The sequence below is a fragment of the Melanaphis sacchari genome, unplaced genomic scaffold (assembly GCF_002803265.2).
Source record: "Melanaphis sacchari strain LSU unplaced genomic scaffold, SCAv2.0 Contig24_pilon_pilon, whole genome shotgun sequence".
Taxonomy (NCBI): domain Eukaryota; kingdom Metazoa; phylum Arthropoda; class Insecta; order Hemiptera; family Aphididae; genus Melanaphis; species Melanaphis sacchari.
The window spans coordinates 926100-953225 of NW_020271125.1; the positions used below are offsets into that span (position 1 = coordinate 926100).

General features: G+C 24.7%; 1 protein-coding gene across 6 annotated transcripts in view; it reads right to left on the reverse strand.

Moving 5' to 3' along the window:
- Window positions 1-300: 300 nt before the first annotated feature.
- The window catches only part of LOC112594975 (proton-coupled amino acid transporter-like protein CG1139), a 30156-nt gene continuing 3330 nt past the window's right edge, over window positions 301-27126 (reverse strand). The window contains exons 1-9 of one of the 6 annotated variants that reach the window (XM_025340028.1): window positions 26717-26775; window positions 10525-10760; window positions 10294-10444; window positions 6763-6887; window positions 6427-6511; window positions 4935-5207; window positions 4671-4849; window positions 4427-4599; window positions 301-1944 (exon numbers count right to left, since the gene is read on the reverse strand). In XM_025340028.1, the coding sequence (XP_025195813.1) occupies window positions 1616-1944; window positions 4427-4599; window positions 4671-4849; window positions 4935-5207; window positions 6427-6511; window positions 6763-6887; window positions 10294-10444; window positions 10525-10676 (1467 nt within the window). In that variant the 5' untranslated portion in view covers window positions 10677-10760; window positions 26717-26775 and the 3' untranslated portion in view covers window positions 301-1615. Of the gene's footprint in view, window positions 1945-4426; window positions 4600-4670; window positions 4850-4934; window positions 5208-6426; window positions 6512-6762; window positions 6888-10293; window positions 10445-10524; window positions 10761-13759; window positions 13974-20354; window positions 20376-21705; window positions 21946-26716; window positions 26776-27126 lie in introns of those variants that run through there. The other 5 variants (XM_025340025.1, XM_025340026.1, XM_025340023.1 and 2 more) reach the window with 5 other exon arrangements.

Below are 27126 nucleotides of genomic sequence, written 5' to 3' on the forward strand. Positions count from 1 at the left end.
TTATACACACGATTACAACTCAGGATATTTTAAGGAAAAAACAGATTCATTTAATAATTCAATACAATATTTTTTTTCAATAAATCAAAAAATATAACCTAGTAATATAAATTCTAAACAATATATAATAATATAAAAGGATAATTAATTATGGATAAAATAAATCTACTTAGTCTACATTAAAGTTATAACACATGCTAAATCACATTTTAAACATATTCAATAACATAAAATAAATAATAATACAATTCAAAATAAAAATTTATATAAACTTTATTTTTATATATTTATAATCGATGACTAATTTTTAGACATAACTTAAACCTTGAGTTAGATTGCGTATATTATGCATCTGATATGTATTAGAATAATTCTTTATTAAAAATAGTTTTTTTACTATAAAAACGTGAGTATGTAATGACAAAATATAGTAATAACTTAAAAACTACTTGTAGAAAACAGGATAAAAAAAAGGAAAAAATCAAGTATTGCAATTTTTAAGTGAACAATAGTTTCCTACATAATACTTCATATTGATACTGTTTTGAGCAAAGAGTAGGGGTGGTGGTCAACGGGAAGCAAAAATATTTTAAAAACAATAATATTAAAATGTTTATATTTATATTTAATATGACGTTATATCTACACTGTTCCGGTCTTATATAATATATCATAATTTTATAAAAAAAAAAATAGTATTATAAAGATACAATAATCGTGACCATATGATATTCGATACCCTACGATTTCGATTCTATTCAGGGTTGGATAAAAAAAAAAAAAAAACAGTATTTTATTCAAAAATACAAAAAAAAAAACGTGTTCTCTTATTATGTTTTACTAATTGATTCAAACGTGTTTTGTTTTTAATCCAAATTAATTTATAGCCTAATGTTGAAATTTAGGAATCTAATTAATTCAGTTAATTTTATCATGATATTTATAGGTATACACAAGTCGTAAAAAAAAAAAAAAAAAATCGTCCTTACAATACGTACGAATTCGGTATTAGTGATGTTCTTGAACTGACCGCCACAAATCCACGTATACTATATAATGTATTTATTTTTTTCCTCGTTTAAAACTAGTTTTAAAACGTGCGTTTATAAAGGAAAACTGTTTTTTATGCGCACGAACCCTAACGCGATTTCGTTCGCGACGGCCGACCCTGAATTACTATTGTACATGATATATTATGATTTAAAACATAAATAATTGTATTATACATTTTACATAGGTATTAACGAATATTAAACGCATGCACGTCTCCATCATAATATTATTATTGTTATGTCACATCATAACGACGTTGTGCCTAGGTACTTATGCAATGCTATACACACACTCACATACATATATATATATATATATATATATATATATACATATATACACATAAACGTGTGCGCGAGGTATGGCGATCGTACGGGTTGGTGGGGGGGGATGAATGGGGGTGCGCGAGTGGTGCACGTCATAGTCGACGAATACGTCCGGCCGGAAACGACGACGATAACGTTATTATTACAATATCGTTGTATTGTTGTCATAATATCGTTATTGCGCGTTCACGCGGAGCCGCCTCCGACGTGTGGAGGACGGGGCGGACGACGACGTTTCAGTGCGCCTCCAGTGCGGTGAAGTTGCTGCCGGTGCCGGTGCTGTTGGTGACGGCGGCCGCGGTGACCACCACCTTCTGGAACGCGCCGAATACCTCGTAGACGCTCGCGTACGTGCCCGTCACGAACCCGACCGCGCCCAGCGCCAGCGTGACGCAGTTCACCGTCAGCCGCCAGTTGAACGGGCCGTACCCGTTGCCGCCGTTGTCGGCGCTGGTCACGGCCATGTGGCACAGCGGCGGGAATACGAGCGCCAGGAACGTGCTGGCCACGGCTCCCATCATCGATATGAACAGGCTCAGGTGCGGTATCACGTCGGCCGCGATGACTGAAACACGCGATAAAAACGCACACACAAACGCCATTATTATACGATATTGATAATCGATATTGTACGCCTTGCAGCGTTACGTTGTGATTAGGGCCCGGAACTTGATGGCCTAAAAATCTTTTTGAAAAAAAATGCGCCCGAAAAAAAGTATTAAAACGACTTAAAAAATTACCCGAAAAATCACGTGACGTTTTCAAATATTACTTTTTTTTTTTTTTTTTTCGATAATAAATCGGCGTTTTTAAATTAATATTTTTCAATCATCATTCGTTTATTATTCTATTCGTTCGAATTTAAACAATGCTAATATTTTCGTACGTGAAATATGTGTTTATTACAGACTACGGGGTCTAGATAAAATTTAAAACGGGAATAAGAAATAATGTCAGCAATACAAAATAGTTATGAAAAATAAATCGATATTTTTAGAAAAACAATTGAAAAATTGTGCTGTACAATATGTTAGTTTTTACAGATGTTTAGTTTTGTCGTGATAATTTAAAAGAAAATTTAAAAAATACTTATATACAAGAATGAAAAAATGCATCAAAATCAGTAAAATATAACCGTATAACCAAAAATTACCGAAAAATGCAAATTAAAAAATATGATTACGCTGAGTTTTACATAACATAAATCACATTTCTGTATAAACGCATTAGAAAAAAAGATGCAATGCATCGAGTTCCGGACCCTAGTTATAATTATTGTTGATTAGCAGCTGCACGGGGCTCGGAAGTCCTAGCAAAACGCACCCATATTTATTTATTTATTTATGTTTTTCGGTACGTCGTGCGTAGAACGTCGAAACTAATAATAATTAACTCGCACTTTTCCGATGTCGAGTGAAAGATCTTATTTCGCTAATTTGTGCATAATATCCACGGTCTCCGCAGCTGTTTTGCTAGTCTATATAGTCTTAAGTAATAGCTATAGGCATAATGTTTGTACGGTAAGGGAAAATAAAAAATACAACTCCGATAAAGTGTACGAATATTATATTAACGAAAATGCGTATTTTAATTTTTTAAATAGTAGGTACGTTTTATCGATTGTTATTGCCGATCACGTCGAACTATTTATTCTATTAATTTCCAAACACATTGTACTGCGATTATCTGATTCGTCGTATTTACGTTCCAGAGTTAGACCAAATGTTTATGGTTCCTAAACACCTACTGTCATGTTCTATAGATAAAAATATAAAATTAAAAAAATCTAAAAATTCCGTTATGAAAAATTTGTTTTTAAATTTGCTTAACAATTTTATTTTGTATATTTACCAGTTTTTAGCGCTATTTTTTGTGTTTCTAAATGCATATTAAAACACTAAAAATGTACATTTTTTAGTGCTATAATTTCCGAGCCCTGTTTATTAGGTTATTCGAATCTAAGGACTTGAGTGCTACCGTGTGGATTGTACCTAGTGCTCATAAACATTATTATAGTAGATAATAGTTGTGAAAAAAAAATCCGCCTTAAAAATACTGATTATTCAGCAATTACCGTTGAAACCGAAAATACCGTATCATGACAATTTTTAAATCTATATTTATATATAAATAAAATGACGTTAAGCTTATTACATTGAATTTGAATTTACCTATTACTTACCTACATATTATCTACATATGGGAGGGATGTTATAGATTAGGTGAACCCAACAATCATTTAATTTTTCTGAGTTTAAAAACACTAGTCTAGATTCGCTAAAAATACTATATTGCCAGTTAATATACAGTATTGAAATTTGAAATATTGCCAACTTAAGCTACAGCTGATGCCATTTTTAGAAAATGAAGATATTATAATCCTACACCTAAAATTGTCAGTTGTCGTATTTCTCCTTAGAATATTTATGGGAACTAAAGCCATTTACCTATTTTAAATTTTCCATATTTCATTACAAACAGCAGAATGAAAATAAAACTTTGTCATTTTACAAAAACAAATGTTTTATTAATATTTAACGACCTTAAAATATTAAATTATTTATTTATTTATTTATTTATTTTTTTGTTCCTCTATGAACTTAAGATACTCTCAGCAAACATTAAAATGTACCTTGCATAGCTGCACATTATAAGTATTACCTATATAACTATTCATTATGAATATTACGTATTACTGTACGTCATAAGATCTTTATAATCTTATACCTAATAATCAAAAATACAAGAAAGCATCGGATACACGTGTTCTGTTAAGCACTCACAATTTATAAGTAAATATCTATAAGACAGAATATTTCGATACGAGACTAAAAATATGTTGACATAAAATCATCATAAATTCATAAAATGAATGAAACATCATAAAATATAGACCTGCACGTAAATTAGACGTTTTCATAAAATCTGGCACATTAGTTTTAGTAATGATTCTTATTCGCGCCAATTTCAATATGTTAAATTCGTATAAAATATAATTAAGAACCCCATTCGAAAATTTAAATAAATAATCAATAATATTTACTAACAAGTAATGAGCACCAATAATACACGTAAGCCAATTTCCCAAAGTAAAGGAGATTTGAAAGGGCCAAATTTTTGCTCGACTTTTGGCCATAAGATTTCAACTGGTACATAGAACTGCAATGTATAAGTGCATATAATTCCAAACATCATACTCAAAATTACAACTTTAGATAACCTGTAAAATACAATGTTAAACTTATAAATATGTACAATAAATATAACTTAAAGATTGTGTAAAATATTTACAAAAATTGTTCTGGTAAATTTAAAGTAAGGCTGCCTCGCACTGCATCTCCAAATTTTAAATATCCCATAAAACCGGTAAGAACTATAAGACTCGTAACAATTATCATGCCTACGTTCAATACTCCGAATGGAGTCGAAAATTTCTTTGGTTTTTTCATTTCTTGCTCTAACGGTAAGACCTAAAAATAATAATAATAAACGTCAGTTATACATTTAAAAAATAGGTAAATATTTACTATAAAATTATGTGCGGACAAAATTTACCAAACTAATTCCTTCGAATGAAAAAATAGTGGTACCAAAAAATAGAGGTATTGATGTCCAATGAGCAATAGCGGATCTTGAAGATATTGGTGGTAAATCAGTAAAACAATAGTAAATAATTACAAGCAAACCCACGAGCATACATATGTTTGCTATTGCAGACAACCGAGCAATGAATTTTAAACTTCTGATGAGCGATGAAATCATTATAGGCACCATTGATATCAATATACTGATGTGTACATCTAAATATATATCATACCAACTCAACACCTAAAAACACACATTAACGTAAATTACAATTATTTTTAACTATTGTCAGTACATAGTATTAATGATTTATATCTTGAGTATCTTTAATATTATGTTAATTTATTAATAAAAAAAAAAAAAAAAAAAAAAATAGTAAAGTTGAACAAATATGAAATTTATGTACTACATTTTAGAAGAAAAAAACAGTCATTCACTCACATATCTATAATCTATATTTTACTTCATTATAAATTATTTGATTAACTAAATATAATAAACCCTGATAAATCTTTATTATTAATATAAATTATAAATATTTAAGTACAATATGAGTTTGAAAATTATCAAAAGACTTAAGAGACTCCATTGCTATGTTGTCACTTGTCACTGAGTTTATAAAATACAACATTACATTTTCATTCAACACAATCAATTTTGAATTGTCATATTCAATATTAAAGTTAATTAGGTCAATTAATTTAAATAAGGATAATATCATCTAAGTTTAAGTTGATTTTCTACGATACTTTTAATTTTTAATCGAGTTATGATAAATTCAAATTTTTAATATTTTATATGCTCAAAAATTGCTAAAAAATTTAAGTACCTTGATACGTTTTTTGTAAGAATATTTTAAATATTTTAAATTTGAAATATAAGTAGTTTATACTTTGGTGTTATTTACATAATTAAAATTAATTAATAATATTATACAAATCATAAATCACGATAATAAAGTATTAAATTATATTAAAGTATGAATATTTGTAAAAATAAAAGCAATTTGATACAATTTATTTAACTTTGTGTAGAATATAAATTTGCACAATATATATATATTTTTATTTTTATTTTATAAATAAACAACTATTAATTATTTTGAAAATATTACAATGTGATGCTTAATAACATTAAAAGACTAATATTACCTTGTTTTAATTATTTATAATTTTAATTGCTTAGAAGAAATTTGTATAGTTCAGAATTGTGATAAATTAATGAAGCTCAAATATATCATTGATTATATTTTTCCAGATTTATTGTTGAAAATCGATCACAAAAAAAATTAATATTATATTAAAAGTTAGTTATTATATAATATAAATTATCGTGTATTTATTCGTATAATATTATCGTTTTCTCAAGAATAATACAAAATCTTCACATTTAAATAAAGTATAAATATGGTACAAAAAAAAAAAAAAAAAAAACATATTTTGGAAACAAAAATTTACTTTACCTGTTGAATAGATTTTGATACAAAGAGAATATAAACACAACAAAATCCCAACTGAGTGATGACTATAAAACTATTTACACTATTCCTGTACAACAAAATAAACATGTTTAAGTAATTAGTAAATCATATTAATAAATATATTATACATCGGAATATATTTCAGCACAATTATAATTGGAAGTAATTTTTTGAAAAGTTAACCATTGAGAAATATTAATTTTGCAATGAACGCAGTATTGAATTGAATAATTCATTATATTATATGCTAACTAAATAGTTAATACATTTTAAACTTAAACTATGAACAATTATATTAGTTAGTTGATTGTAACTTACCGGAAAAAAACTGAGTAACTTTGAAATCGCTCTGGTCCAGTTTGAAAAGATAATTCTACTGTCTCAGCAAATTGTGGATTGTGTTGTAATTTAAGTTTTTCTTTAACACTTTTTGAACATTGCACCTAAAAATATCGTTCTGTGTAAAGTCTTAGTTCAGCATAACTTTTATTCAGATAAAGATTTTTGGAATTTCGAAGTATTGTTATTTAAAGACTGTATCATAAAATACTCCAACCGTTTTATGCTATTTAAGGAGTATCTTTTGATGAAACAATGTTCATTTTTCAAATAAAAACCGTTCTTTTTTACTGGAAATTGTTTTTTTTTTTTTTTTTTAAATATGTAAATAAATCGAATAAATTGTTTCTGTGTTTCTTAATGTAATAATATTTAAGAACATTAACTCATAAAAGTTTAAAAGATATGTCGTATGCCCATATGGAAGCTATGATAGTTTCAAAATTATAATACTTAATTATTAATTAATACAAATATATCAGTAAAGACTGTTTACCTCAGTGCATAAGTTTAATAACTTAAAAACGTTATACACACACATGATTGTCATCGCTAACAATGTAAATGTATAACAGCAATTGTGTGTGTTGTTATTTTTAACACTAGAATGAATTTATCAATTATTAATAACTTACTATAGTACCCTAGGTACATTATCTATCTTTTCTATCTTTTTATTTTAATTTAATTTTTTCATCATTTCAATTTTTAAGTGAGTTATTAACATTTTTATACTTTAATTAGTAATTTTACTCATAACTTGCTTATAAATTGAAATATCGTAAAAAACTATTCTGATAACACAAATAATATTAGGCATCTTTTAATTTTAATAACAGGTCAATTCATTTTAATATGAAAGCTGACAGCGCAAAACTGGTTCTGCTGAACTCAAATTTACTATTTTATACGTTTATAAGAGAAGACAACACATAGCGTTTTCTTGAAAATTTACAATAAAAAATATGGTTCTTATTTAAAAAAAAAGTTTATATCGTCACAGATAAATATTATTAAAAAATTAATGTATAAGAAAGCATGGTTTTTAAATATACTTTATAATTCCGTAAATTAAAATAGGTATGAATAAATGAATTATTAATTAATAATAAGGTGGTCGAACATGTTTGCTAAATCAACTTATCAATCTATAAATGATAAATATTTTCTTTCAAGTTTAAACAAGTAAAAACAATTATATATATTGAAATATTAAAATATTGTCCTAAAATGTCGTAAATAGCGCAAAATCTATATATTCAAAATATGTTTTTGAAAAAACTATGAACACTACGTTATAAATTTGTCATTGATAATTTTTTTTTTCAATTATTATTTAGAAGAAATTTAAATAGTAACTATAAAGAACCTACCAGAACGTTATTAGAGATTCATATTATTATATTTATTGTGTAATTTATAAACAATAAATAACCAAACTGATTGGCAACTAAACCAAAATCAAAGAAAACATTCGTATTCATCACTAATTAGGAAACAGGGTACCTAATAATAAAATAATCTAAGATTAAAAAAATGTAGTAAAAAGTTAATTTAATAAGCACCTAATATTACATAAACGTATAAATATTCAAATGACCTTAAGTTTTATTTAGAATCATTTTAATTAATGTTAATTTAACATTAATTGTTTCCCAATTTAATATTTATTTTGACATACCAATGACATCTTCCTGAACCATTTTTTCTTTGTAAGAAAAATACTTTGTTCATATCATTGTATATACATTTATTATACGAGTATTTACTATATTAAATTAAAGGAAGTGTTTAGTATTTATGAACTATAAATTATAAAACATACCATCAATACAACTACGTTATACCTACTATACACATACAATATATTATATTTAAAAATTACATTTTAAAATATTTTACAACATTTGTTAGTTCTTTGAAATTTAAAAAGAAACCAGGAAGTTCTATAAGGTTGCGAATTATTAAGGAGTGTATTATTTTATCGAACCGATAACCCATTACCTCTTGCGTTATAAAATAGTCTTATTTATAATAAACTAAATAAACATTAATAATTTGACATAGGTAACACAAGTAAAAATGAGAAATTTTAATAAATTATTAATTTTATCAAATAGGATTTTAAAAATTAAATTATACTAATTTTCATTAATATTTTAGTGGCCAGTTATTTATAAAATTATATTATATCAAATCAATTATTATTAGTTTTACTTCATATCTCAAAAAAAAAAAAAAAAAATGCCTTCGAGTATAATGTAAAACAGTAATTTTTAAGGACATAGGTATTTGTTTTCACCCAAAATCTATCTTTATATTTAAATTTATATTATACTTAAACTATCACTCTTCTATGTTTTACACTTAAATATTGACATTAATATTCATCAACTAAAAATTTAAATAATATTTCCAATAACAAAAAATATTTTTTTCATTAATAATAAATAATATTTCTATGAGCGTAAACCAAATCCCTCTTTTTGAAGTTTAGATAAAAAGAACATTAAGATGAAAATCAAAAGATTAATTTTGGGAGAAAACAATTCCAACTAGTTAAGATTTTTACAAAGAACAAAACAATGATCACATTAATTTTTTATGTTATAGGTAGATTGTCTAAACATTTTTAAAAAACTTTTATTTATAATATTTAATTTATGTACAGGTGATCCATTTTTTAACGTAGCACTTATTATTATCAAATAACACTTAATATTTTGAAAATATTTATTTTAGATAATTTTAAATTGTTATTTTTACCGTTATAATTTTTTAAGCTTTTTAAATTTAATGGTTTAAAATGTAAAATATATTTTCTAAAACTTCATAATTTTTGAAGTAGGTAATAAATGTTTTTGTTAAATGGATTAACTACAAGTTTAAGTATTATATGAACAATACTATTATGTAATATATTAATTAATAAATACCATGAATAATTACGTACTCATTAAAGATTTAAAATACATTATATTTTACGAATAAATTTTAAAAATGATTTAGATCGCCGGATTTTCAAAAAAAAAAAAAGTAAATAATGTAATTATGCACTTATAATATTATATAATAATTATTTTAAAATAATAAGTTTACGTTACAGTTGCGTATTATTTACTTTAATATAACTATAATTGTTTAATTTTTTTATTTATTATTTTTAATTTTGTAATCTAATTTGTTATTAGCTTAAAAAATTAACTTATATAAAAAAGATTACTAAAAACAGCTCTCCTTTGTTTATCTAATCTTTATTTAGTTTTAATAATAGTACTTGATTATTTATTTTAAAATTTTATTCAAATTGGTGGCTCATAAATTATAGCTATATTGGTAGAAATATAAATCATTATCATCTGCAATATATCTTAAAAATTATTCAAAAGAGTATCTCTCGCTAGTAGACTAAAAAAAAATTTGTCTTATATTTAAGTCGCTAATATTTGCTACAGTAGTTACTACTGAAATACTTATGTTGAATGAAATAATTTTATAATAGTTTCTTACTAATACATGTTGATTGTAAACACAAATAATTCCAATAAAACATGTTAAAACCGGTGACAAAAGTAATCCTCCATTTTTAAATGCATCTCCCATAGCTAAAATTCCACATCCAACGTTTCCTTTCAACATATTTATCAGCGTATCTAAATAACTACAAAATTTTTCAATGTTTATTTAAATTAATTATAATTTTATCAAGAAACGTTTTATAGTAAAGTTAATAGCACTTACGATGTCGGATGTGCAGTTGGATTATATACTATAGACAATATGCTAAGTCTATGTTCGGCATTTCTTTTTATCTGTTCGTTTTTACCATTTGACTGAATATTAACACAATCCGACGTCCATTTCTCTTTAGCCATATTACCGCTCTCAATCATTAAAAGCGACAAAGTCTCGTCGTCTGCAGATTCAGCTGATCTCGGTTGTACGGATACTTTGTCACTTTTCTCAGAAAGATCACTCTATAAAATTAAACAAATAAGCAGATAATAATTAGCTATTTAAATTCTATACATTTGATTATAATGCAATCGCATATTTACACTGCATACAATTATTCAATTACTATACATTTTTAGTTTAAAAAACATTAAAATAATTATTGTATTAACAGTTAAAGCTTATAGGTTAAACACCTATAGGTATTTATAAACCTACAATAAAATTATAATTAAATATAATCGTAGTTATATTATACAACAACCACATTAGTTTCATACTATATAATTTATTAATATGCATGGATTAAGTTCAGATTAAAATAAATACAATACTTAATGAACAGTAAAAATTAAATATATCAATATTCATCGATAACGCTATTTTATAGATGGATCACGAATAATCTTAAAAATGGATTTTATTTCTAATGGTTAAACTATTATATAATCTATAACACTGATAATTGGCTTTATAGAAACATTTGAAAAGGTAGAAGAAGAAGATAAATAGATAAATGAATTTAAAAATAACGTTGTTAAATTCCTATAATATAATACATTTTTAGTTATAAATTAAAATAAGCTATGTAGGTATAATGATTCCAAAAGTGTATACTTTAATATACTAGATATAGGTAATTAAATACACATAATATAATCAGTGGTAAATTATTAGGTATTTGTATAAAAACATAAATATATACAACTTATAAAATATTCTAATGGAGGTACATAATTATAATAAAATATAAACAGTATGCAAAAAAATTTATGAATTTTTATATTTGTATAACTTAAAATAAATTTTTATCGTCTACCAATATATAATTTTTAACTTCAAATCTTAAAGAAATTCTTATCTAAATTTGTATTAACACTTGTTATTAATATCTACCGTGAAAATTATGGTATTAAATCAAAATATTTTAAGTATATAAATCTACATCTATATTACTAAGTGGATTACATAGATAATACAAATAAATTCTTATTGTGCATGTATAGTGTGTAAGTGTGTTTTTTAAAAAATACCAATAAGTATATAAAATAATAAGTCATTGTCTTATCAAATTGCTAGATAATAGCAAGGCATGTGTTTCAAGCACAAATTTTAAGGCATAAGATGCATTTTTATTGGACCTACATGAACTAACAAAAAAAAATTTTTCTCTATATTCAACTATCGACTATAAATTTTGACTTCTGAGACCAAAAAAGGCATATAATAAAATAGCGATAAGCATTCAATGTGTCTAATTATAGTTAATAATTACAGTACCTACTATACAATTCCGTTATCATACCATGTATAATTACTTTTAGTTAATATGAATTGGTTATTGATAATAAATATATTTGTATATATAGTATACCTGATGATAAGTTTAATTTAATTGTAATTGAAATACAACAGTTATAATTTTAAAAGATTGAATACATCATGATTGAGATCATAATTTATTCAACATTGTAAAAATAAGTTTTTTTACTATTTATGTGAAGAACCCAAATATTCGAAAGCTATAATATTATTAACCTATGTATTTGATTTGTAAATGTATCTATTAAATATCTATGGAATGTATAGTATGTACCTAGATAATTACGTAATACTCAAATAATTGTATGTATGCTTAACGCTTTTATAATATAAATGTTCATTTTTGAATTACATACACGCATTATATAATTAGCTTTGATCAGGTAAATAATATTTACTAATATGTTATATTTAGGGCCTGGTATTTATTTGCATATTTCTATTGATTAGTGAAGAATAAATAGCTAGATAAGACACAAATTCAAATCTAAACCTAATAAGTTAGTGAGTGAAATTTGATTTTGCATATTTTTGTATATTTAATACATTTATAATTATTACAGATATGTTGACATGATTATAATGCTTATATTGGACAAAAATAGTATAAAGTTAATATTATTATCAAACCAAAAATATAAAAATAATTTATTTTTACTCACATTGAACCATTAAGAAAAATTTATCAAAACATTTTAAAAGACAAATTTGTATTTATTTATTCAAAATATGTAATTTTAATGTCAACCACAATGAGCTTAGAAATATAATGACTAAGGACTTCTATTAACTCATTCAATCAAAATTATTAAAAATAAATGTATAAATTTAACTTGTGCAAAAGATGTTAAGGTATACAATAAATTTAAACAAATCATTGAAAAAATTATGGATTTTGGCAATTACATATCAAATATATTTAACATTATATCTGAAGAAGAGACTACGACAAACAAAATACTAGAAGACTTATCGAACAGTGACTTGATATACTTTAGGTATAATCACTCCATTATCTTCTTCGTGTTAAAACAAAGTTTTTCTCATTCAAAAACATATTTAATGTAAACCGTTCTGTATTTTATTTTGAAAATGTATCCAAGTTTTTACTTATAAAATATAATTCTTCAGGTTACCCATAAAAAAATTCTACTATTTACTAAATATTTAATTAATTGATATTTTTTTCATACATTATTTTTGGATGAGTAAACAACTGATAACAAACTGTGCTATCCAATATAGTTAATTTAATTATAGCTTCTATTTTTAATAATTTTCAATTATTTAATAAATTATAAATTTTTTTAAATTTGACTAGTTTCAAAAATTATTACTTTTTTTATTTTTTTTTCTTATTTTTAAAACATATTTCGATAATTATAAGTACACAGATGCATGCATATTCATATGTTTTTAATGCACATATTCCTGAGCCCTAAATTTTTAATACATGCATAAGCCAAGCTAAACACTTAAGCTAATAATTGTATTTCCTAAATAAATATTAGTAAATACCAGTCTCTGACAAAATTTTACAGAATGATATTCAATAGTTTTTAATTTGTCTATTTATAAACCATAGACAAGCATAACTTTTAAACAAAATAAATAAGAAATACAATTATAAGCTAATTTAAACTTTGATTTTTTTTAATAAAGTTTAATGTTTGTTCAAAATTGAAGTTTAAATCCTTACTGCTTTAAGATCGACAGAAGCCACTAATTTTAAAATGTCATTCCCGTTTATTGATGAAGTAATCTCTTCTGTGGGTAACATGATTATTCCAAATAAAATATCCCGTGTGGTAAAAAAAATCTTCTAGGAAACCAAACTTCACCGAACTACCGAATCAAATAACGTCTAAACATGAACTAACGTGACCCTCCATTTAGATTTAAAGCAAACAATCGACTATGCAGAAATAGTAGGTAAAATTAATGTTAACGAACAATATCGCTCCTCGTATTACCTTGATAAAACCTACCTCTTTAATTTTTCGTACAATCTAATTGAAAAACCAATTATTTTTATAAAGAGCTACTTGAAAATGTACAAGGTTTATAGATAACTCATAACTCATAAGTATAATGAATACCAGTTTGTTTTAGTAAAATTTAGCTGTATAAATTAGTGTTTTAACTACTATTATGCAGTAAGTACTAGGCCCTATGTATTTGATATGAATTCATAAAAAAGTTTATTCATAGCATAAATAATAGGTATAAACATAAAATAGTATAAGTTTAATCAAAATAAATGTTATCATTGTATCACTTAAAAAAAGTTAGATAAATTATCAGAATTAAAAAAAAAAATCTCAGCCAAATGATTTTTATTGTATTAAATTTGAATTTTATTTATATACAATTGAGCAATTCTCAATAAACAACTGCAGTTTATTGGTTTTTTTTTCAATTACATCTAATAGAAAAAACAAATTGTATTTTTAAACAATTTAAAAAAGTAATAAAAATTCTATTGGATACATTTAGGCCTTAAACATTTTGTTATAAAATGTAACTTGTAAATAGTAACAGTTCAACCGATGTAGTCACATACATTCATTACAATAACTATATTATATTAAATCATTAATACCTTACTTTACAAATGTATACTAACTTTTAAAATTGAAAGACCAAAAATAACTATACATTTTATTTTATAGCGATATTTTATTTTATTTTTTAATTATATAATTAATAATATAAGTGTGATAAACCAAAAACGGTGTTAACTAAGAAAATTAAGGTTATAAGCAAGACTGACTTTTTGGAAAATTATTAGAATGATTCCCTAATAAATCATGTTAAAAATCCAACCCTCCACTTTTAAGAAGTAATGAAAAACCCCAAAATTTATTTTTTCAAAATTCTTAAAAAATATTATAATTACAAATGAAATTGTCTATACATAAATGTTGTTCCACGCAAAATTATCTATACGTTTATTTTATTTTTATGAAAGGTGCAAAGGCTAGACCACAAAAGCAGACCCAAGGTTAATTTTTTAAAAATTTATATTATTCTTTATGCTATTTTTTCTAAATTTAATGATGGAAATATATTATAACTGATATTTACTAATTAATATTGAAAACATAACTAAATACAAGTATTCAGATATACCTTGTATTATTTATGTATAAACTATAGTCAATATTATGATATGTAAAACATCGGTATTAATTAGGTACCATAGAAATACAATGTTGGTGAAATATAGGTATTAGGTAGACACCTGCAATATTATTATAAAAATTTGTCACTGATATTTTACCACATTATTGACTTTTACACCTATATACTATTAACAATTATATTTTCCGTTTCTATCATGAATAGAAATAATGTTTACAATAATAAATAATCAATATTTTTAAATTCAATTACATCTTATCTTAAGTAAACAAAGTTCATAGTATTTTTAAGACTATCGATAATTGCTTATTCATTAGTTGTACAGACATTTAATGCAAATAACTATTAATTTTTATTGTAATATAGTTCTAAATGGTCAAATAAATAATATTATCACACTAAAACCATTTATGATTTTAAACAGAGCAATAAAAAAATTAAAGAATACACTAACCTGAAATATTTGTTTTTAAATTAAAGAAGCTTAAAAATTTAATAGAATATCCCTCATAAGTTTCTTTACAACAATTAAAAAATATATAGCCACAATTTATTAAGTGTTCGAACCGTTTAAAGTTTACATTTTGAAGATTTAAGATAGTCAAAATCGTGAACATTTTGTAATTAAAATAAATACAAGTACAGCTATAATTTTTAATATTTTGGCTTGGAAATTTAATATAAGGTTTCTAATAATTTTTTTTTTTGAACTTAAAATTTTTACAATCAATTAAAGTTGAAATTTTGACAACATGATATACTCTAACGCGTACCGTTGGGTACAAAACGAACTTTATTACTTCCTCTTATTCAATAAATACTAATCATATAAACTTAACCCATTAACACATTCTACTAATCTTCTTTTCTTTCTTTCTTTCTTTCTTATTAACATTATTTGTTTCCATACATACCAAAAATTCATGAACACTATTATTTCTTACCTTAAATAATATTGACATATAAGTTGATAAATAAGAATTATATGATTCATCAAATATTAATATAATTATAATAATATAATAATCTTACATTTTTGGAAAAATAAATTTAAGTGTTCAACATTTCTTACTATTAATAGAAAAATAAATTTCTATAATATATATTATGTAGTGATATAAAGATTTATTTAATATTCTTATACTGCCATACCCCTCAACCATAACTTATATAATAAACCGATGTTTCCGAATTACTTGTGAAATTATTATTCAGGTCAAATTACGTGCGATTTTTTTCTTACAACAGAGCTAATAGTAGTGTGCGAGGATCTTTTAAAACAGAACTGATTTACGTGAAATAGAGTGACATATTATTTAACATTATGATAAGGTTCATAATGAATTGTGCATTAGCGAAAAATTTTAAATTTAAAAAGGTGGGAAAGTGGACAACCGCTCTGCTGTACACAGTAGGAGTCGAGTGTAGGAACATTATCGTTGAATAGGTAGGTTAATGTTAGCTGTATGAATGTGTTAAATTTAAAATCAATGATAAATTACTACATACGAAAAATAATTCTAAGTGGAGACAGTCTGCCAGTCTATTATCATATAAATTACTATCTATCGCTATTAATTATTAAAGTAATTTATTTTACTATTGGTAACGCGGTATAAATCATAAATATATAGGCAATTTTACACAATTATTCTAAATGTTTCATGTATATTAAACATAATAATTTACGTGAACATTTCAAATTCTCATGAAAAATATTTTTGAATTGCAACAATAACTAAATTCATTATTCTTTATTTAAATATTTAATTTCGTCTAAACTTAAGCTTCAAATGTCAATAAAACAAAATAAGCTTAAACATGTTTTAAATATTATTTAGGTTTCAGTATGAACTAGTTACGAAGAACCTTGTGTTATACTTTCCAATCTTAGGTTTAACATAAAAAAATTAAAGAACTTTTAACTACAAAATAATATTCACGATTTTAACAGATTTCATTAAAATTCTAACTTTAAACAGTTATAAAAAAATATTACGACAATGTGACAAATCAAATTGTTTATTTTAAGTCTTTCGTGCCAAATCATAAATTACTGAAAATCAATTATTTTTTTTATTTTTATTTAAATTTTATTTTAATACATCCAATTTCACAGATTAATTATGAGGCAAAATAGGAACCTAAAATCTATCTTAGTAACTATATTGGTGGTATAGATTTACTATTCAATTAAGTAACTTTAAATATTCAGTTATCAAGTTGTAATAAAACAGTTAACAAGTTAACTATATAACTGTAAATAATGCACTCAAAATTAGTTTTAAATGAAAATATATTTTAAAATACTTATTAAATTTACGTATTTATTTATTTAAAGATAAATAAATGTCTAAATTATACATGATAAACAAATTAAATCTTGAACCACGGAATTTTATGAATAGTTTTATTTTCCTTTTTATGTATTTTTTTTATTTTTGATAATTAATAATTTAAGTTTTAAATACTGATAGTTTTAGTTCAATTTTTAATCAATAATCAATCATATAAATAAGTAGAATAATGCATAAAGTGACACTGTAAACATTTTACCTTCACAAATTACATTTTAATCAGTCAAAATTATCATTTAAAAGTATTATTTTTTTTTTAATGAAGTAAACATTTATGTGATGCATAAAGTTAATGTTTTTATTAGTTTATTAAAATATTAGTACAATATATAAACACAATTAGGTATACATAAATTATTATTACGGACTATACAATGTCAATTAAATATTTGAACAAAATGTTTGGCAACATAATAGTATACATCAATATACGTTTATAGGGAACTAAAATTGAATAACAAAACATTGATAAAACCGACGATACACATTACTTCAAATTACAAACCACGAAAAGATACACATGTTATAATAAAATGACCCACATGAGTGTACCTACTACTGTAAAAAAATCCAGACGATTTTATTTTTTATTATTATTGCGAAGGATGAATTTTACTTACTCAATCAAATGGGTACACATTTTTTTTTATTGGCGAATAATAGAATCAGTTAAATAATTATTATTGGCTCATCCTGTTTAATTTATATTTTATAAGTATAATAAGTTTATCTCGTGATAGTTGATTTTAGGTTTAATATTAAATTTAGGGGGTTTTATAAAACACCTGATTATATAGGTGTGTTTAATATTATTTTACAGTTAAAATATAATGTAATATTGTTTTGCTTTTTTTCTTTAAGTTATAATTACAACAGCTTAAATCACTTAGTACTACATTACTACGATATTTATTGCAACAGGTTTATCAATTGTTAACACTGAGCGTGTTCGTACTTAAATTGGTGTAATTTCAAATCGTACATATCTAAGTAAAATAAGACCCAACTCGCAAAAAAATTAAATAAATAAATAACTCTACTTAGGATTAGGTAAAAGGATTTGCTCAGAGCTCTAATTGTAACTAATTACATAGGTTTTCATTATCATTAGCCAATAAAGATAAACTATTGTGTGGGATTAATCGATGGACAATAAACTTGAATGAATAAATAATATCTATAAATCATAACAGTATAATATTATCTGTTTGTTGTGTTGATTTCAAATAAATACCTACTTATTATTATTACGCCATACCTACATATTACTTATAGTTAAATGCTAAGCAAAAAATAAAGTTGGTATTTTTCCAATTTACTCCACAAAAAGGTTGAATTATGGCAATTAACTACTATTTCTATTATAAAAAGACAAGTTAACACGGAAACATAAGTAATAAGTTTTAATTTAAAATTTAAAATTAAAATTTCACTCTGTTGCACAATATTATGAATTAATTAATTTATATTTATGTAAATCACACGAAGTATAAGTGCATATACCTAGTGTCTATATTTATCAAAATATTACAATTAGTTAAACTACTGCAGAATGTCAATTAATATTAATCAAGAATTTTATTTTTACAACAAAAATTATTTGTTTGTAATTAAAAGGAAATAATACCAAGCATATTATTATTAGAGAAAAACCACCTACCAATAACATTTCCATTTAAAGACACAACTGAAACTTTTAAATTACTCAACAATAAACATCCGTGTGCAAACCTTTATTAATCTTGAACAATACTGTATGTAAAACTTTGTTTTGATAATTTAATAATTAAGAAAAACTAACAAAGAGTAACAGATAAATGGTAATATTTATGCAACAAAAGTTTTGACAAAATTGTTTTTGTTTTTTCGTGGTAATTTGGAAAGGAATAATTGTACTAAAAATTTGAAATCTTCGCTAAATATTTCAATAAGCATTTTTAAATATGATAAAATGTTCGAAAAGTTTGGCAGTTTTTGAGCTTTTCTATGCAGATATGTTAAATTTTGAACTTATTTTCGATTTATGTTGATAAAAATGCTGTTCTTCGATCTCCAGTAAAAAAACTTGACAAAATTAATTTACTATAAGTTAATTGACACCAATTTAAAATTATCAAAAATACATAATAATATGTATACATATTTTTTTTTATAAGCATTGGAAAATTTAAATTTTAACAATAAGACAAGTAATATTTAAACAATAAATACGATTTTAATTGAAAGTCAACAAATATTTAGCCATAGAAACTTTCCAAAATTTGATGTAATATCGTTTTCTAAGTGAAATATATAAACTATTTAGTATTACGAGTATTTTATAGTGTTTATAAATTTATAAATTTATCATTTTTATTACTATAAAAATGCAATTCTATGGTACCTACCTTAGTATTGATTTATAACTTGTAAGTTATAAATATGTCTATGGTGATTACCGTGTTCTTTGCTTAGAATCGTTTTACATATAAAACAATTGAAATTTTAACACTCCCGTCGACCGTTTAAGTGACGGTATTAAGACTAATAACTAATGAGGTATGTATTCAAAACCTACAATATCATTTAAATGCAAATTTCCCGGTTATTTTTATTATTTAAAAACCTACGTAAAAAAATAAAATAAAAATAAATATAGTCATCCAGTACAGTAATAATTTGCAAAACTCATTAAAAAATTTTAAAAATTGACAAATTTATAGATATCACGTAAATGTATAATTCTATTATTCTTTTAATATACGTTAACTTTAATAGTGTATCATATTAAATAAAAAATATATGTAAGATCACCTTCATATTATTGTAAATACTTAGCCGCAACGTAACAGACTACAACAGATATTTCATACTTAAAAATTTAGATGTAAAAATATTCCGGATAAATAAGCTATACACTAACTATTGTAAAGACTAATTTGTCGTGGTATTGATGGATCGACTACACAAATAAAACTGCAGTAAAAACAAATACGTGTTATATTAAACTACTAAAACTAGGCATTTTAAAATATATACTATAAAACAACAATATAACACGCAATATAGTTTGTATTGTATAATATTATATCATGTACATCAATTATATATTTGAATATAATTAAAAATGAAATAAATAATAATTATCTTTAATTTGTTCCCGAATTAACTGAATTATTGCCGTACCAAATTCTGCATGTGATCATAGTCCGTGGAAATGTTTAATAGTCTATAGTGTTATTGCTTATTATAATATATTAATGTATCTACTTTAATAACTGTTATCCGTTTTAAATAACATTTTCATAATAACAAATGAAAATTCGTAGTAGGTTAGGATAGTAGGTATTTGTCTACTTTTTATTGCATTTTAAAAAGATGGGTTAAAATTTTACAAATATTTCATAAAAATAATTTTTTATTATTATAAAGTTAGGAAAACTCACTCCTCGAATGTGCTAAATTCCCGATTTCTATATTTCCTTCATATTTTAGTACTTATTTATTTCATATTGGATAGTATTAATTACTTTGAATAGAACCATTATAAAATTAATTTTTTATTCAAATATTAAAATCAACAATCATAGCTGTGTAATGATAACTGACAAACAGATGGGCGACCACAACGGGTTTTAAGGTGTTCTTGTTCTAAACCTATATTTTAAACCTAATATGAATGTACCTATTTATAGGTATGAAGTTTCCATTTAAAATATAATAAATGGTTACAGTATTTTATTTTTTACAATATTATTAATTCAATATCAATAGTATTATTTATAAGTTACGATTCTTAAAAAATATTTACATGTATATGTGAATGTGAAAAATAGAAACGTCCCTAAACCCAAAAGTTAATTAATAATTTATTTTAAATTTTAAATTTTATTATTTATATTCTATATATAAGCCAGTAATAAATAGTATTTCATATAAATTTTACGTACCTATACTAAAATTATATGTTATATTTTTTCAATTTATTATCGAAACAGTAATAATATTAATAATTATACTTATGAATAAGACATATCGATATATTATTGTAGATTCGGATATACACATAAGGTCTAATCCAGTTTTTTTTTTTACAATGCTTCTTTTAAATGAATTTAATAAGTTCCATAAAGTGTTTTACATGAAAAATAAATAAATTACTAACTTACGTAAAATGCCAATTAAGTAAATATAAGGTTCAACAAGCTGTATTTTGTTCAACTTAATTGAAACTTTACTGTTGTTTTTGTCACTAGTTATTACTGATGTTACCGTTGTTGTTACCGTTGTGAGCAACGTGCAGGTAGTATTAATTATAACATACAATATAAAATTACATCTACACGTGGTCTTGAAAAATCGGTTCTTGCGTAGTCCGACGTTCGTTTAACAATGATAGCAACTATGTGGGCTTAATAATTTTTTATATTTGACTAATAACTGATGTATTTTATTTATTAGTAATATAAGATGTTATCTTAACACTTTTACAGTTGTATGCATTACAGACTTTTATTATAATCAGAGTCAGTCGGTCGGATTAAGGTAATCACGGGCTCTATAGGTAATATAATTGTTTAAACATGTTTTTAACAATAAAAATATGATTTATAAATTACCTATGACAAAAACGATTATAAATTAATCGCAAATATTTTTGACTATACGTAGAACAAATACAGAATGAAGGTAAGACCACTTTGGATAAACAGTTGAGGAGCCATGTATAGGAGGCACTCATTGTAGCAATTAAGGCTTCTAAATGTTTTTTTCACAATGTAAACTGTAAAATATGGCGCCATTAAATTAAATATGTGTGTTGTATACAAAATATACTAACCAATAAGTAAATAGTGTAAAATTAATGGCATTTTGTTTGTAATCGTTTAAAGTTTAAATTACAATGTAAAATGTATAAGGTTTAGCTATAATCCTAAAATTATACGCATATTATGTTAACTACAATTCACATAAAATATTCAGTAAATAAACATCTATAGTATCCTTTATATCCTTATGATAATATTTTAAATTTGAATAACATCCTATAAAAGTAATGCGTATAATATACAAAGTAATTCGGCATGCTCACATAGTTACACATTTTTTTTTCATTAATACAGTTATTCAAAATCTGATTTGCAGAATTTTAAAATATACTTAAAAACTATATTATTTTCTTTGATTTTTTTTCTACTGTTTAAAAATTTTCCCGTGTTGATACAAAATTGTTCGTACCCAAATCAAAATTTGAACGATTAGTTTTTGATTTATTTAATTTAGTTGTAGTAGGTACTAAAGATAATGATATCTATATGATAATGGGTTTAGAAAATATGGGAGCTATGGTGACTTAAATATGGTAATGATTAGTATTAATCTATCAACATTAATAATTTGTAAAAATGGATAAGTATGATAAATCCAATATTATTCATTTTTTTTAATTTTTATATTATCTTCAGTATATATACGTAAATTTTAATAACTGAGAAACTACTCGTCAATCGTCAGTATTTCGAATTAGGTATATCAACAACTTTAAAAAAATTATCCACTAGATAATTAACAGAAAAAAATAATTTTCATTTAAAAACTGAATTTTGATTACCGAACACACCTTAACCGCACACGTGTTACATTGATTCCTCACAATTTTCCAAAAATCAAACCGTTCAATACCGTACACACTGGTATGTATCAATAACATATAAAATCATAAGTAATGAAATTAATTTAATTGAATATTAGAAAATATTAGAAAATGTCTCATTTATTCCAATCTAAGTATTATCTGCTATAAATACTGAATTTTTTCCAATTACGATCGAATTCGCTTATTACGATGCCGTATGTAACGATATTCCAGGTAAAACAATTCCAAGCAATGTATTTGTTTGGTTTTATTTCTTATGTGTAGTTACTTTTTAAAATTCGGATATAACGTAGTTCAGTTATAACGATTAGATTCTCTAGGTCCCTTGAAGATCGTTAAAAGAGAATTTGACTGTTTATTAATTAATATTAAATTTATAAAATTGCGCATACATTAAATTATTTGTACGACGTGTAGGTAATAACAATAAATGTTTAATTGTTAATTTCGATCAAATAAGTTTTAAACTATCGATCGTACAAATTTTCTTTTTAACAATAAAAAAAAATGTACGTGATATTAAACGGTCAAAATTGTTTGGTTTTGAACGACGCCCTTCTTTAGGTAGTACAAATACATTCAAGAATTTTAAAATATGGTTTTTGAATAAACTAGATATTTAAAAAGTCCAAAAATCAGAATTTGAATAAATTGAAAAAGGTGAGCATAGTTAGTTATCACCATACAGTGTACAGAGAAGCGAACCAATTTCGATTTATAGATCCGATAGGTGCAATAACTATATATAAATATCAGTTTTTTAAAAATCTAATTTACACATCTATTTATTTAATAACAAAATTGTTAGTTATGTAAACAAATAAATAATAATAGGTATAGTAAGCAGTATAAAAATGTAATATTAGTACCTACAATTGATCTTTTTAAATAAAAAAAAAAATAATTTATCTAATCAAAATTCGATACTTTATAATTATTAGTCATTATTCTTATTATTCATTAAGACGTCTGTCTAATGACTAATAGTATATCTATCAAGTACTACAGTATTATAAACTATACTAATTTTATTAATTATATATACTAACTATATACTATTCAAGAATAATGATCATTGACCCTACAATATTTTTACTTGCCAATCTAGTATTTTAAATAAAATTAAAAATCGGCGTTCAGAATAATTTATGAAAAAATATTTATAAGCAGTCAATTATCTCCTGACTTTAACAACATTATGATGTATACTGCCGATAAATCTTCTAAACCGCACTAACGCTCTCTCAAAGTCTTCATGCTATACATACGCACCGATGACATAGCCACTAGTTAGGTTAAATTCAATCCAATTTAATCAATTATATACTTTAAGATTACACAAAAAAAAAACTAACATATATAGGTAAAATAATGGTAAATGTAAATTAATATTGACAAATCTACCCAAGTGACTTTCTATTTGAAAATATCTATCCAAAAATGTCTTCAAATAATTATGAACAACACTTCTTTTCCTGTTCGTATTGAAATTTAATACTTAAGTATAGTTTTATTATTGGTGAAGCTATAAATGTTTAAGAGTTCTTAAGGAAACATAAAGTCAAGGAACGTGCGTTATTAGGACAACCTCTCCTCCGTCCTATTATAAATTCTAAAATATCACTACATCACACATTTCACATATACAAATTATTATAAGACAACCTATAAGCCCAGTCTAGTTCTATAGAATTTAAATCTAGGGTCCTACCAAGCCCTATAAATTATTTAAATTTTAATATCTATTGAGAGATAGGTACTAACACATCCATCGCCTTAGTATATATCAAACCTTGCCTTACATGACTTATAAGTAAAAACAACTACATCGATATTATGTATTATGTATAGTCTAAATATAATTTATTAACGTTTTCACCAAAACTTAAAAACACAGTATAATCCACTTATTTATCTTAATTCTATCATCTCACTCCCAAAAAAAGTCACAAAACGCACACTTAAACGCAAATAGTTTAGAATGTTCTTTATCCTACGCACATGGCTATATTAATTAATTAAGGTGTTACCAATTATTGATTTCTCATCGTTTTGTTTGTGTCACTACTAAATTATCTACTAGTTTATCAAATGTAATTATTAGGTGTACCTATCATAATATTTTACAGATTGAAAATCGTCTAATTTTAAATAAAAATGCAACAAGTGTATATAGGTACCTATGTAATAGTTATCCAGCTACACCTACCCTTGAACCCTTCCGTGCAGTAATTATTAATTATTTTCCATAATAACTTGCATAAATAGCAAATCCGTGCGTGACGTTAATAAAGTGAAATAGAAATCGTCTAGACTATTCATACCTACAGGCTGAAGTCGAAAACATAGCCCCTTCAAATATGTATTTTTTTCCAATCCATATGTCTATATAGGTACAAGTTTTTTTGCTCAAATTATTTTTACTGCATTGGAATAAAGATGTTCTATTAATTTTTTACGTAGGTAATTAATCCATAATAATATAAGTAATATGATATTATTAGACATACGGACCTATACTGCAACAGTCCCTTTCATTCATGGAATGCTCCCAGCGTGAATTAATTGTATACAGTTGGTAGTGCTAACACCCTGAGGGGTCACGATGACACGGTCTGTAACGATCAACGACTTGATTTTGGCAGTATTCCAATAATGATCACAAATATGAAGGTGCGTACACTGTACGGAGCCCATAAGTTGTACGTATATGCGCGCACAGCCTACACAATTCCTCAAATTTCAATATTTAAAAAATTTTTGAGAAGATTGCGATTCCAGAAAGTTTTAATGTCGTGTTCTCTGTGCATGCAATTATACATAAAAGATAGGTACTTTATTATATAATATGTTACAAGTTACAAATACATGACGCGCATTGTATGCAACTTATCACACTTATAAACAGAGTATTACGTCTTATTGAATTCACAGAGTGTTATTATATCTGTATTTGACTAGAGAGACAACAAAATACCAGCCAATTACCTACACAAATAATTTATTTTAACAAAAGAACTTAAATGTTAAAATAAAAATTACAATTATGCATTTTTAATGATTGTAACTCGGAAATTTCTTTAATTACTGCATAATATTGATAATAAATGTTAAATCACTTTCGATGATTATTATTGTTATTATTTTTTTTTTTTTTTTTAATACAACTCCGACATTTATGCTGATGATAATATAATATTATTTACAAACTATTATAACGAACTATAAAATATAAGAATATAGACAATATTAACTGTAAATTAAAGGAATGGATCGTGAGAGGTGTAAAAGGATGAACATTTACTCATTATTGCCTTTAAATACGATTCTGGCGATCGAGTTCGTCGTTATGTTTGTAGGTATTACAATTTACAATGTATAATATACATAGCCTTATAGGTACCAACGCAATTAATTATTATTGCGCACTTTGCGGTAGACTATATTTAAACTATTTTACTACTGTTAGTCGTTACATTAAATCGTTGATGATACAATAATGTTACTTATTGGCTCTTACCTTTGGTCGACGGCGTATTGCAAACTGAAAGTCCACCACTAATCGAACAAAGAAAACCACGTAGGTATATTTACTTATCGTGGACGATGTAAATTATTCAACTCGTAAAAAATTAACATGATTTGGCAGACTCGGCGATGAAATGCCGGATAAACCCAAAATGATCACCGTACGTTTCCGTTGATACTGTGTAGAAACTCGCAGGAATTACTCTTTGTCTTTATTTAATTTTACGTCAATCACGCGCCGCCGACGGCTATCGCGCGTTCTTAAATTAATCCGTTGGCCGATTGAATCATCTGATTAAACTATCAGCCGTCTCTACAAATCGCGGTGTATAACATCAAAACCATAGTCCATTTTATAGGACACATTATTGCCCGCCCGCATGTTGTAAGTCGTCTCCGTCT